Source organism: Caretta caretta, chromosome 1 (genome assembly GCF_965140235.1).
Source record: "Caretta caretta isolate rCarCar2 chromosome 1, rCarCar1.hap1, whole genome shotgun sequence".
NCBI lineage: Eukaryota > Metazoa > Chordata > Testudines > Cheloniidae > Caretta > Caretta caretta.
Window position 1 is genome coordinate 259,864,499 of NC_134206.1, and position 14,348 is coordinate 259,878,846.

Consider the following 14,348-nt stretch of genomic DNA (forward strand, 5'->3'; position numbering starts at 1 on the left):
AAACCACCAGCTTAGAGCAAGTGGAGAAGCTGTGTTGCTTTTGTCTCATTGACCAATCTTAATAGTGTTGTCAGTCACCAGTTAGCCCCATCCCATCTGGCTCTCCTCAGTTGCAGAGAGGATCTCTGCAGCCTGGGACCCTCATAGATAGCAGCTGAAGTAAGATGAAAAATTGAAGAATCCCCCCCAAAATGTTAAACATAGTGTTTCTTAATATTTTAAATATTTTTTAAAAATAATAATGTTGGGCTATATCCCATTTAGTTTACCCATGCAAGTTCTCACAACAAAATCAGCAAGACTACTCACAGGGTAGAACCAGGGTCTCACTCAAACTATGTGTTGGCTGTATTGCACACAAGTATAAAGAAGAGAAACATTTTAATTTAGCATTTTTCATAGATATGAAAAATAGACAAGAGCTTTAAATATTCCAAAACAGAAATACAGGCACTTTAAAAACAAATAAATAATCTAATCAAGATTTCTAAAAATCTTTTCAAGCAACTATCATTCCTCTACTGTCAATGAAACATTAGTAAGTTCACCTATTCTTATCTCTCTTTCACTGCACTTTCCCTCTGTGTACTAGTTACTCATTATTTTGTAAAAACTATGTTTCAGTGCTGTTCCATTCCATGCCATTATATTCTATTCCACAGACATTCCTTTCCCGAGAAACTATAAAAAGTGCACATTAAGCCGATGTGACAAAACAGCTTTGCTTCTCCTGAACAATAAGGAAGGTATTCCTTGAATAAGTCACATTTCTGTGCTTTTTCAACTTCTGGCTGCTTGAAAGATCATTTTAAAATAGCACTAAGGTGAACCAGGAACTGTTAAGATTATTGAAATATGATACCTAAAAAGCTCTTCCCAGCATCCCTCTAATTCTAAACTTTCCAAATTGTGTATGAAAAACACTAAGTAACCAAGGAGTCAGACCTTGGATATCATGGCTTCATCTGAGGTGCACGGGTTGTTTTCAAACGGAGATTTGCACCAGTTTTCCATCTACTCTTTGGCATCCCCAATCCCTCCAGCAGTTATTGCAAATGTAGCTTCATTTTCAGGCATCTCAGGGCTGGGAAAAGAAAGAAGCAAGAAAATGGCTGTTCTCTGTGTAAAATGTAGTCATGATGCAGTATCCAAGATTTTATCAGGTAGAATACCTCAAAGTTCATGTTCTTAGTTGTAAATTATAGAAATTGTCCATCAGGATTTATGACCAAAAAGTGCGAAATCCATCCCTGTGCAGAGGGTAAACACCAAGTCTGTACACCACTTTATTTTAAACGTTTCAAAAATACAGACTGGAGCGAATTGCACACAAAAGTGCATATATTTTTGTTTAGATTTTCTGTTTAGAGTGGTTTCCAATTTTTTTTTTAAGTGATGTGGCAGAACCAAACAGTTTTGGCTATGGAAGCTTTCCCTCCATATCCTAGGTTTGCCACATCACCACCTTGAATCTCCACACATCTCTGCCCAATACAACTAAGGCCTGGTCTACACTACAAAGTTAGGTCAACTTAAGTCACCTTGCATCAACCTATTAGTGCTTGCATTACACTAAAATTTATCTCTGGCTGACATAAGCTCCTTGTTATGGCAATGCAGTAAAATCACCTCCCCAAATGGCACAGAGCCGTGGTTGACCTACTGAGGTCAACACAGTGCAAATATAGACACTGCATGACTTTTGTCAACCCTAACAGTCTCCAGCAGCTGTCCCCGCAATCCCCCATTCCCTGCAACAGTGACCGCTCTGGTCACAACTGTAAGTTCCACTGCACAGGGGGCAGAAACTCCAGAACCTGTACAGAAGTGGGGGGGGGGAGCCACTGGCACTATGGCCCCGCCCCTGCTCCTCCTCTTCCCCTGAGATCCCGACCAGGCCAGATCCAGGCAGTGATACCTGCCCAGCATGGGCGGCGCATGAACCGCCAGCTGGGGGAGGCTAGCCCCAGCCCTGCCCCTTCCACCTGAGGCCCCGCCCATTCCACCCCCACCGGAGCCCAGAGGACGCCCCCACCCCCTGGCCCAATCTCACCCCGGGCTAGCCCCCCAGCCCTGGAGCGCCGGGAGGCATGCAACCACAGCCTCCTCAGCTCCGGAGCTTGGGAGGGCGTGCGACCCCAGCTTCCAGAGCGGCAGTGGTGCACGGCCCCAGCCCCAGAGCATGGGAGGGGGTGGCGGGTGGCTGCAGCCTCCCCAGCCCCAGCTGGAGCACTGTGGGGGCTGGAGCAGGACTGGAGCTGTGGCGCTGCTGCAGGCAGGGAGCAGGGCCTCACCTGGCTGTTTGGGGAGGCACAGCCTATGGGACCCGCTGCCCAGGGAGCCCACGATGCTGTGGGAGCTCCAGACCCTCCACCTGCCCTGGGCAGGGATCCAGGGTGCCTGAGAGCAGCCCCCAGCCCATGTCCCCGACCCCACGACGCGCTGTCTGGGGCAGGTGGAGGATCTGAGGCTGCCCACAGCGGCCTGGGCTCCTTGGGTGACTCTTAGCACAGCCGGGTTCCAGCTTCCGGCCTGGCCAGGGAGCAGGGCCTCAGGAGGAAGAGGAGGAGCAGGGCTCCATGGTGAGGGGGGGGCTAAAGCCCAACTCAGCCCCCCTACTGGGAAGAAGCCGGTGCCACTGGCAGGGGCTGTGCTTTGCGGCAGGGGAGCCGATCACCTTATAAGCTCCCCCGCTGCAAAGCGCAGCCCCTGCTGTGCCTGCCTGAGGTTACTACACTCATGTTAAAAGGTGAGCAGGTGTGGCCCTCCCATTGGTAAAAGTGGGGGGTGGGCATGGCCCCCTTGGTTCCAGCACCACTGCCAGGGGGTCACAGAAACTGGAAGCCACTCCCCCTTTTAAAGCTCCCTGAGTATTTTTTTAAAATGCCATTTTCTGATTGCCCAGCTTGGACAGCAAACCTAGCAGCTCTCCCTTGCATGCAACCACCCAACCAACCACACCAGCTCCATGCACTAGATGTACTTCTGCCTGGAACAGACAGCAGTCACTGGATCTCCTGGGCCTGTGAGGAGAATAGGCTGTGCAACATGGGCGACACATCCAATAGGCTGGGGAAGGCTATGCCTCCCCAAACAGCCTTCTGTGGCCCCGCACATGCTCCTCCCCAAAGCCCCCTCCTACTTGCTCTTTCCCCCTTGGCCCCAGCCCAGGCAGGCTGCTCCTCTTCAGTGCTGCTGGGGCTAGGGAGGCCAGGACTTGGCTGCCTTATTTCTTCCTCCACAGTAGGCTGCTTTCCCATGCCAGTCTGTGATGAGTTTGGCTGGCACCATTGCAATAAACAGGCTAGCAGCATATGGGCCTGGGTGGCTTTGGGACAGCAGTAGCAGCTGTGTTCTCTATGCGCTTGTGACCCTCAGAAGTGAGAAATCACTACAGCCTGTGAAAAATAGTGCCAGTGTTCAGTGCAATTATCCTATATTCATACCCAACGAATAGGGACTGAAATTTTATAGCTTCACACAACAGAAAATCCTTCCCTCTTTTGTCGTTGGTGGACCTTACTTACCACAGGTGGGGCTGGAAAGCAGTGTTTTGCCCAGGCACTCCAAAGCTGAAGTGTTTCTTAAGCATTTCTTATTAAACATATTTATCAGAATAAGGGAAGGGAGTTGGGAAAATGTATCTTTCCCTGTCCCTTGTGACTGTAAATCCAATGGTATATTTGCCTGTTTTTATCACAGCTTCTGGTGTGACAGCCTTGAGGGGTACCCCCTCCATGCCTGGTGAATGCCTGACCTCGATGAGGAGGAGGAGGAAGAGAACTAGGGAAGACACTTATGCAGAATCCTGCAAGCCAGTGTTGCAAGCGGCTTGGAAGGCCAGTATCACCAACACTATGGAGAGGACGGGGGAAAGGCCCAAGATTCCCCATAGGATAAGGAGCAGGAAATGCACCAGTACATAATGGGTCTTCTCAGGCAGCAAAGCGAAACACTGCTGACCCTAGTTGACATACAGGTTCAAAAATCCTGGACTCTCCACCCTTTGCAGGCTTGGAGAATTCCATGGTCACTACTCCCTGCACCCTCAAACATATGACATGGCATCATGGGGCACGACATTAGCCTAACAGTTCACGCTGGGGGTCTGCAAGGAAAACCACAGCTTCACATACATTGACCTGTGAGAACCACGACTGGTGTACATGTAGCCGCAACAGACAACATTTGTTTATTCAAATGGACATAAATATTTACCTCCTTTCTAATTTTAAATTTTCACCCCATTAAGTTATGTTAAAAATGTGTATAACATTGCCTATGGTTTTATTTGCACATTGATTTTCTGCACTGTTTTTTCCCACTCAGTAAGTTCTATTTTTGGAACTTTATTAGTTTACAACAAATATTGCAGAATTCATAGCAGCAGTCAAAGCAAACAGTACTTGTAAATGCACATTAAGCACCACAGAATTCATAGCTTCAGAAAAACACCCAGTCATATTTATAAATGTGCAGTAGCAAGCATTACACAATTCTTAGCAGCACTCAAAGCTGCAGGCTCAAACACTCCAGCACAGAAGACTACTGTGGCTGACCATTAAAGTGCTCTTTCAAAGCCTCCTTCAATTGTATAGCTCCATGCAGCAGTCTTGTAATAGCCCTTGTGCCTGGCTGGTCAAAGTCAGTGTACAGTCGTTCCACCTCCACCCAGGAAGCAGCTTTTCCTTTTGCTCCTTTTGCATTTGCCTCACTGATATTAAGAGGACCCAACAGGCAGTTATAAACATTGGGATATTTTCTCACTGAGATCCAATCTAGCATGTAAACACAACCAGCATCCCTCCAGTCTACCAAAAGCACATTCAATTGTCATTCTGCACCTACTGAGCTGGTAGCTGAATCTTTCCTTGGTGTTATCAAGTTGACTAGTGTTTGGCTTCATGAGCCAGAGGAGCAAGGGGTAGGCTGGGTCCTCCAGAATCTGGAAACTACTGGCATTTGAATATTTACAATGGTAACCAGCCAAATGAGAAAGAATGTCCCTGCTTGCAGCTTTCTGAACAGTCCTGTGTTCTTAAAGATGCAAGCATCATGCACATTCCGTGTCTCTAAGGTGCCACTAGTACTCCTTTTTGCGAATACAGACTAACACGGCTGCTACTCTGAAACCTGATTCCCTGACTAGCTAACACTGATATTGGTGACGTATCCCCAGTGATCCACCAGCGCCTGTATAACCAGAGAAAAGTAGCACTTCTATCGATGTGCTCTGTGGCAAGGTGGGACTGGGCCAAAACAGGAATATGCATGCCATCTATCACCCCACCGCAATTCAGGAACTCCACTGCTGCAAATCCATCCACTGTGTCCTGCAGATTGCAAAGAGTCTCAGTCTTACACTGTAGGAGGCGATTAATGGCCCTACACACTTGCATGATAATAGCCCCCAGTAGATTTTCCAACTCCAAAATGATTTCCCATTGACTGCTAGCAAGCTGGTGTTGCAAGCTTCCACAGTGTGATCACCACTTGCTTCTCCACTGTTAGTGCAATTCTCATTCTGGTGTCCCTGTGCTGGAGGGTGGGGCAAGCTTGGCACATAGATCCAGGAATGTGGCCTTCTGCATCCAAAAGCTCTGCAGTCACTGCTTACTGTTCCGAACGTGCACTACAATGGGAGCCAGTCAGTGCTCATTTCTCAGGACCAGAAGCAGCATTCCACGATCTGCAGCTTCTCCATTTACACCCACCAACAACCTTCAATTGTCTTTGGCTACATCCCTAAGCAAACTGTCCTAAAGGAAATCCTCATGTCCCCAGTTGTTGCGGTATTTCTGGAGGTTCTGCAAATACAGGAGAATTGTGCTGTCCTGTATTTGCAATGTTCATGAGAATAGTGCAGAGCTCTGCAGGCGCTGTGCTTCTGTCAAAGATAACAGAGACTGAAAAGTGCCATGGGGGTGTGTAGGATTTCTAAAAAACAGCATGGAAATTATGGGCTATGAATGGCATTATGGGATGCAGAAAGTTGCATGCTGGGAACTTGATCCTTAGCTCCCAGAGATCCCTGCGTGAATCATTACTATCCACAAAACACTGCAAAAATATCCCAAAAGGCATTGCCCCAGATGATGGCACAAGACACACTGCGATATCTACTGGTGGTGCACTGCACTTTACTTTGACACATGCACTCCTGATGAGTATGTGCAGGCCAACACAAGCAGCCAAGTATGTACACGCCTAACCAATATACAAACTTTGGTGACTGTTCACCGACATAACTTGTGTCGAGCAAAATACGTAGTGTACACATGGCCTCAGTCCTGACCTGCCCCCTTCATGGGTGACCTGATTTAAATCCTGATCCACAGAACTCTCTATTGTTCCAGTCCTGGACATCCTCTGGGCAGAGATTGCCAGTTATACCAAATTGTTTAGTAGTTTCCTAATAGAGACAAATCTCTACTGGCAATTATGATGAGACCTCTCTAATTTCTTTTACTTGTGACTTAGGTCACAAGTAAAGAATTTCAATCTAGGTCTCCTAGTTAATTTTCTTGTGCATTGTTTTCTCAAGATGTCATTCAGAAGCAGGATTCATTTGGAACTCAGCAACCAGCTACGATGCTATCATGTTCCAGTAGCATGAGCTATGTCAGCTATTAACCATCCACCCAACATAACTCCTGTCCCACAAAAGAGAGGTGTTTACCTGTCATATATCTTGGCAATACGCAACTCCCCCCTTCCCTTCCGCAAACTAATCCTTGTGGTTGAAGCATGAGCAAGGATGTGGCCGCCAATGGGCTTCTTAGGGTCTGCCTGAAAACTAAATTAACAAAAAATAATTATTAAGTTTCTCTTGGTGAATTCCATAGGCTAACAATCATAATAAGTCATCAGACAAGACATGATGATATCAGATGAATGGATGTGTAACAAGAGGATTTAGCAAAGGGCCTGTCTATACTTAAAACAATGCAGTGGCGCAGCAACACCGCTGCAGTTGCTCCACTGTAGTGCTTCAGTGAAGATACTTCCTATGCCAACAGAAGAGGTTCTCCCGTTGGCATAGGTACTCCACCTCCATGAGACAGGAGAATTCTCCCATAGATCTAGCACTGTTTACACCAAGGTTACATCAATTTAACTGCATCACTCAGGGATGTGAATTTTTCACAACCCTGGGGCAATGTAGTTATACCAACCTAATTTCCTAGTGTAGACCAGGTCTAAGTTTTTACTACATGTATGCTCTTAGGTGTGGTTTTCAAAAGTGCTCAGTGTTGGCCTAACTCTGCTCACATGGACTTCAACAGGCGCAAAGTTAGGCCAACACTGAATGTTTTGAGAAATCTCACCCTTAATCTTTGCACTAAACTGGTTCCACAACAATTCTGCTCAAAATTTTCAACATTTCTTGTGATATGTTTTCTAAGTTCAACTCATGGTGAAAGGGGTCATCATGACAGACAGGGCATGGACAATGAAAGGAAAAGAATTTAAAGACTCAGAGAAACCCATGAGTGTAATTTGTGAATGATCTGTTGCCCCTTTTTGACCTGAGTGGCTAGTCAAACTTCAGGCCCTGGGGTTGTCTCAGTTGGAAGTAGAAATTAGTGGCATCTGGTATTCTCTTTGATGCAATCTTCTTTATTTACAAGTAACATACAAAATCCTGCTTCTCCAAATGCTGGACAAACCAAGAACAAATGGAGCACTTTCTTAGCTTACAGCCACAAGCCTCCTTAGCCAACACCAAACCTAAAAGCTCTCTCTCTAGCATTTTTCCAGGTTCGTATATAGTACTTACAGGCTACGGCTTCAATTTCTTGCTTTTTGCCTCTGCCTCTCTCTCAGTTTTTCTCTGTTCTCAGTTTCTGAATGTTCTGCCTTCCCTCACACAGCTGTCTGACTCAAATATTTACAAGACAATGGACAACCCTCAGATATCCACTCCAAATACATCACCAAACTCTTCCATTACATCCTCACCCATAATAATTTTACACTCAACAACAAATACTTTGTCCAAACCATGGCACAGCCATGGTTACTAGGATGGCTCCCCAATACACCAACCTCTTCATAGGCCACGTTTAAGAAGAATTTCTGGACAAATGCACCACGAAACTAATGATATACCTGAGATACATCAATGATATTTTCATCCTCTGGACACACAATTTAAACTCACTCACAGACTTCCACAACAACTTCAACAACCACCACCTGTCCATTAAGCTCTCTCTGGAACACTCCCCTACTAGCATCAACTTGCTGGACACCACGATCAACTTCAACAATGGAACCCTACAGACAGCTAGATACAAGAAAGCCGTGGATCACCACACTTATCTTCATAGATCCTGTAACCACCCCAAACATACCAAGAAATCTGTTATCTAGAGCCAGGCACTCAGATACCACAGAATATGCTCTGAGAAGAAAGTCTGGGATATACACATTAACACACTCAAAACCACCTTCACCAAAACAAGAACACTCCACCAGAGAAGTAGATCAAATCATGGAACTGGCCACCCAAATACCCCAAGAAAAGCTGCTTCAATACAGAAATAAAATCTCCTCCGACCGCACACTCCTAGTTGTCACCTACCATCCCACACTGGAAACCATACAGAGTATCATCAAACTACAACAACCATACTCGATGGGGACCCTATCCTGAAATAAATCTTTATTGGATCCCCTCGTCTGGCCTTCAAACAACACCTCCAACCTCTCCAAGCTCATCATCAGAAGCAAACTCCCCACAGACCAGGACACACCAACTCAAAGCAGCACCAGACCCTGCCAGAACAACAGATGCAAAACCTGCAGACATATATCCACTGCTATAGTGATCAACACACCCCACAACACACCTTTCAAGATCCATGGGTCCTACACATGCTTATCACAATTTATGGTGTACCTCATCCAGTGCACTAAATGTCCCAATAACAACTACATGTGTGAAACCAGACAATCACTACACTCTTGAATGAACTCCCACAGAAAAATGATAAAAGACAAAAATAGCCTATCGCCTGTGGGTGAACACTTTTGACAAAGTGATCACTCTATGTCTGAACTATCAGTCCTCATCCTCAAAGGAAACCTGCACAACACCTTCAAAAGATGAGCCTGGGAGCTTAAATTCATAACTTTACTAGACACTAAAAGTCATGAATTGAATAGAGGCACTGGATTTATGGTATTTGTCCTTGTATTTAGTTGTGATACTCCGAGTACATTTCCCTGACCTGACAAAGAGCTCTTGTGTAAGCTCGAAAGTTTGTCTCTCTCACCAACAGAAGTTGGTCCAATAAAAGATATTACCTCACCTACCTTGTTTCAAGCCCCCCACCCCGACCCCCACCACACATACACTAAGTGATACTCAGTAAAACCCCTATGCTCACTCAGTCTGCACTTCTGGGCATGTTCCACAGCCACCTTTTGTCTTAGGTGGGGAGTTTCTGATAACCCACCTAACAGTTGTTATTTGAAGAGTTCATTCACACCCAATCTTAAAGTGTCTTGTGATTGATGCAGCCAGTACCTCTCAGGTCATGTTTACACTACCACTTACGTTGGTAAAATGTTATGTTGCTCAGAGGAGTGAAAAATATACCCCTGAGCATCATAAATTTCACTGGTGTAACTGGGAGTGTGCACAGCGCTATGTCGGCGAAAGATCTTCTCCTGCCGACATACCTACCAGTGCTCATTGAGGTGGTTTTATTATGTCGACAGGAGAGCTCTCTCCCATCGGCATAGAGCAGCTACACAAGCAATTTTATAGCAGCGCAGCTGCATTGATACAGCTGTGCACTTGTAATCTTGCTAGTGTAGACATGGCCTCAACAAATCACAGCCCAGTATTAAACCTGTTTAAAGATGTAGGGTGCATCATCACACCTGAGCTTGCCCTTCCCAACAAAAATCCATTTCCCATATCTATTAAGTGTTTAATGCAGAGGTGGCCAACCTGAGCCTGAGAAGGAGCCAGAATTTACCAATGTATATTGCCAAAGAGACACCGTAATACATTAGCAGCCCCGCATCAGTTCCCCCCTACCCCAGCTCCCAGCGCCTCCCGCCGGCCCACCGGCAGCTCCGCCAATCAGCACCTCCCCCTCCTTCCCTCCCTCCACACATCTCCTGATCAGCTGTTTCGTGGCATGCAGGAGGCTCTGGGGGGAGAGGGAGGGAGAGGAGCAAGGGCATGGCAGGCTCAGGGGAGGGGGCGGGAAGGGCCTGTGGCAGAGCCAGGGGTTGAGCAGTGAGCACCCCCCAGCACATTGGAAAGTTGGCGCCTGTAGCTCCAGCCCCGGAGTCGGTGCCTCTACAAGGAGCCGCATATTAACTTCTGAAGAGCCGCATGTGGCTCCGGAGCCACACGTTGGCCACCCCTGGTTTAGTGCAAGAGGAGAAATTTAAAAGAAAAAGAGAAGAACACGTGGCTTACGTCATAGTTGCTCCTGGATCAGCAGTCATCTGATTGGTCACAAACACAGCCACATTATATTCTGCAATAAAGAACAATATAAAGACCTAAAGGAAGGGGAAGAGATCACACTACAATTCATGCATATTGTCTCATGAGTGCCACAAGGGAGACACTTTCCGATTGTCAGGTCCAGCACCCATATCACAAACAACAGAACACTCCTGCCTATCTTTCTGATGGCTTGGACTAATTAGGGATAGAATTTTTAAAAGCGATCAGAGCTAGCTTAATTCTTCTTCCATTTGAACCCAAAGTGGGAGCAGTTAGGCCAGCACTGAGCTCCTTTGGAAAACCCATCCTAACCTTTTTTTTTTTTTAAACTGTTAACTTTTTAAAATTTATTGTATGGAAAGAACCTCTGTCACTCCCTTCACCAGTTGTAGTGAAACGTTCAAAAAATGGGGGAAAATGTAACTTCCTACTCAGCCAGTAATAAACCATCACAACATTCCAATATTGCTAATAGACTGTGACAATGGGTAAGTCACTTTACCCCTTCTGCTTCTGTTTTTCCTTCCACCATTTGTCTTTCTTGTCTATTTAGACTGTAAATTCTTCAAGACAGGAACTGTCTCTTACTATGTTTGAACAATGTCCCAATTCTCTCAACCGGGGCTTATACGTGCTACTGAAATACAAATAAGAATAATTCTGAGATGCCTCAGAATGTTGAAGAATCCTGGAGGCCAATTGGTCAAATTGAAGTCACATGATTTCTAACTAAGTATCACATTTTTGTTAGTAAGTGGTTGTGTAAGGCAAGGAAAGATTAATTGGGCAATGTCTACCATTAAATTCATTGGGGCTACCATGTGGTAATGCTGGGCTACCAACTGCCTTTTCACAGTAGTTCCAATACATTTTTCACTTTTCCTGCAAGGTCCCCCCTACCTTCTGAGATTTTCTGAAGCCTTGATAGCATCTGAGCAAGTTTCTGTTGCCGTTCAGCCAGCTCTCCACGGCCACTGAAATCTACACGGAAGAGTGCCATTATGGAGTCAATGATCTGCATGGTAAAGATACGAAATAAATAAATGTAGTGAAAGAAAAGGAAGGAGGAAAAGAGGAAATTATCATGAAAGCATTAAGCTGATGCAGAAGAGTAAAATGACCTAAAGGCTCATACCAATAGCTTGAAGATGCCAGCTTCCTCATGGAACTTGGCTGCTACGTAGTCAAGCAACTCCATCTGATGTTCACCTGGTGGGAAGTACAGTTGGACAATGAAATTAAGACCCAGAAGGAGCTGAGGCGTGAGGTAACACTAAGGCCAGGTTTACACTAGAAACTTTTGCAGATGTAGTAATATCAGTTAGGGGTGTGGGGTTTTTTTGGCAACATTTCTATGCTGGCAAAAACCCTAGTGTGGACACAGTTATACCAGCATTATTTCATTCATGGAACCAGTATAAACTATACTGGCAAAAACACGTTTTGTCAGGGTAAGTGATGTCTGCACTAGGGCCAGGACTACATACAAACTTTTGCTGTGTCAGCCAAGGGTGTTACTTTGGCAGTATAGCTTATTTTGCTCAGGTGGTCTGGAATAAGCTATCCCACCAAAAATTCAATATTGCCAGTAAAAGCTGTGTCCACACTAGGAGCATCTTGCCATGATACTATACTAGCATAGCTATACTGTCAAAGCGCTCCTAGTGTAGACCTGGCCTAACTCTTAAGGTGCAGGCAAAGGACAGTAAACTGAGTGTTCATAAACTATGCCCTGGTATTCCACGGCTGCAGAATTTTCTACAGAGCCCACCACATGCATGGAACTGTGCATCATATTAGTTTTCATTCTTGAAACATTAAGTTCTTAGTGTTTATGGTTAAAAAAATTACAAAACAATTTAAAAATGTAAATCAGCGCAGTTGGGAGGGGTGAATTGCCTCATTCATATGAAATTAACTATGAAACCTAAGATGACAATTTAAATGTCAACATTGTTTAGTATTTCACTACTAATAGTTTTAGTCGCAATTCCAACTAATGCATTTACTCCCCCGCCCCCACCAAAATCTACAACTGCCTCTCATGCCTCCGCAGATTCCAAACACTCCCTATCCAGTTACCAAAACCTTCAACTTCCCCAAGACAATTTCTACTATGCATCAGGACATGACTTTGCAGAACGGGGCAAATGGAGGGACAAAGTGAAATAACACAAGGAATATTATACTAACTGCATTATTCATATTTAACTCAATAAAAACTTCCATTTAAAAAATGTAACTGAAGCTGCCACAGAATTTCGAGTCTGTTGCACCGCAATGCTGCAGGATATAGAGGCCTTGCCACATAGTGCATGGGATCATGCCTATAAGGTTCCATTCACAAAACGACAGACTTTCTCAATGTTGTTTATACTGCCCACTTACATTCAAGCACTCACAATTAGTCTCCAACAAATATACCAGTTTCCATAGTGCTTCAAAGAAAGCAAATTCAGATATCATGGTGGTACACAAATATTATAAGATATGGAGTTCGCTTAGGGCTTGTCTACACAGAGGATTTAAACCAGATTGATTTGGTGCACATTATTTAACACACAGTATGCAAGCCACACTAATAGCATGCACACACAGGATGGCTGGACTCTCTTTCAATTCTCATCATTGCATACACATGGCAGCAGCTTGCTGCATACTAAGCACATGACATTCTCAGAGGGTACTTTGTTGAGCAGCATGCATTCTGGGATTTTTCTCACTGTTCACTGGAGGAGGCATAGGGGAAGCCAGGCAGGTTCAAATTTTAAAATAATTCCTTACACAGGACAAGGAAGAAGAGGAAGACACCAAGGAACTGCTACTAAAGGAGCTGTTCCTGGAGCAGCTTCACAACATGCAGCATTGTTTCTGGGCTCGGAAAACCAGCGTCAATTGGTGGAAAAGGATTGTTTGGCAGACCTGGGATGATCTGCCGTGGCAAGAGAATTTCAGGATGGGAAAGGCAACCTTTTTTGAAATATGTGCTGAACTAGCCCTGGAGCTGCAACAGCAGCTTACCAACATGCAGCATCTCATATTCATGGAGAAGCAAGTTGCCACTGACACCTTGAAGCTGGTCACTCCCAAATGTTACCATCCATAGCCAATTAATTTGGTGTAAGGAGATCTACTGTTGGGGCCATTGTCATGCAGTTATGTGATGCCCTGAATAAGGTACTGTTCCACCAGGTTATAAAGCTTGATAATGCTCAGGAGATTATTGATGACTTTGCATATATGGGGTTCCCACACTGTATTGGGGCAACTGATGAGACCAATGTGCCTATTATTTGTGTATCCCCACCACTGCAGGGCTCAGAATTTATAAACAAAAAGAGATATTCCTCCATGGTGTTCCAAGGGCTGGTTGACCATGGAGGCAGGTTTACAAACATAAAATGCAGAGTCTGGAAGGGTCCACAATGATAGTATCTTTTGGAATTCAGCTCTATTTACCTTCATGAATAAAGGACTGTTTTCCCCCAGGATCACTATGGACATGAATGGTGTGGAGACTACTCCAATTATCCTGGGAGACCTGGTTTATCCTCTGGTTCCCTGGTTAATGAAGTCATTCACAGGCCACACGGACAGAAGGAGAAAACTGTTTACCACATCAGTACATAGGTTCTGACTCCATGCGTGCTCCGGGGCTGGAGCACCCACAGAAAAAAAGAGCGGGTGCTCAGCACCCACTGGCAGCACCGCCAATCAGCTGCTCCTCCTACCCCTCAGTGCCTCCCGCCCATTGCAGATCAGCTGTTTAGCGGTGTGCATGAGGAGTGAGGGCACTCAAGGGAAGGGGTGGAGCAGGGGAAGGAAGAGCAGGGTGGGGTGGGGGTTTGGAGGAAGGGACAGAATGGGCCCT

General features: G+C 45.4%; 1 protein-coding gene across 8 annotated transcripts in view; it reads right to left on the reverse strand.

Moving 5' to 3' along the window:
* Positions 1-359: 359 nt before the first annotated feature.
* The window catches only part of DMC1 (DNA meiotic recombinase 1), a 42,270-nt gene continuing 28,281 nt past the window's right edge, over positions 360-14,348 (reverse strand). For 3 of the 8 annotated variants that reach the window (XM_048834129.2, XM_075124154.1, XM_048834121.2), the window contains 5 exons: positions 11,613-11,686; positions 11,378-11,492; positions 10,445-10,505; positions 6,680-6,796; positions 3,638-4,714 (listed from right to left, as the gene is read on the reverse strand). In XM_048834129.2, coding sequence (XP_048690086.1) covers positions 4,546-4,714; positions 6,680-6,796; positions 10,445-10,505; positions 11,378-11,492; positions 11,613-11,686 — 536 coding nt within the window. In that variant the 3' untranslated portion in view covers positions 3,638-4,545. Of the gene's footprint in view, positions 1,085-3,636; positions 5,888-6,679; positions 6,797-10,444; positions 10,506-11,377; positions 11,493-11,612; positions 11,687-14,348 lie in introns of those variants that run through there. The other 5 variants (XM_048834139.2, XM_048834155.2, XM_048834145.2 and 2 more) reach the window with 4 other exon arrangements.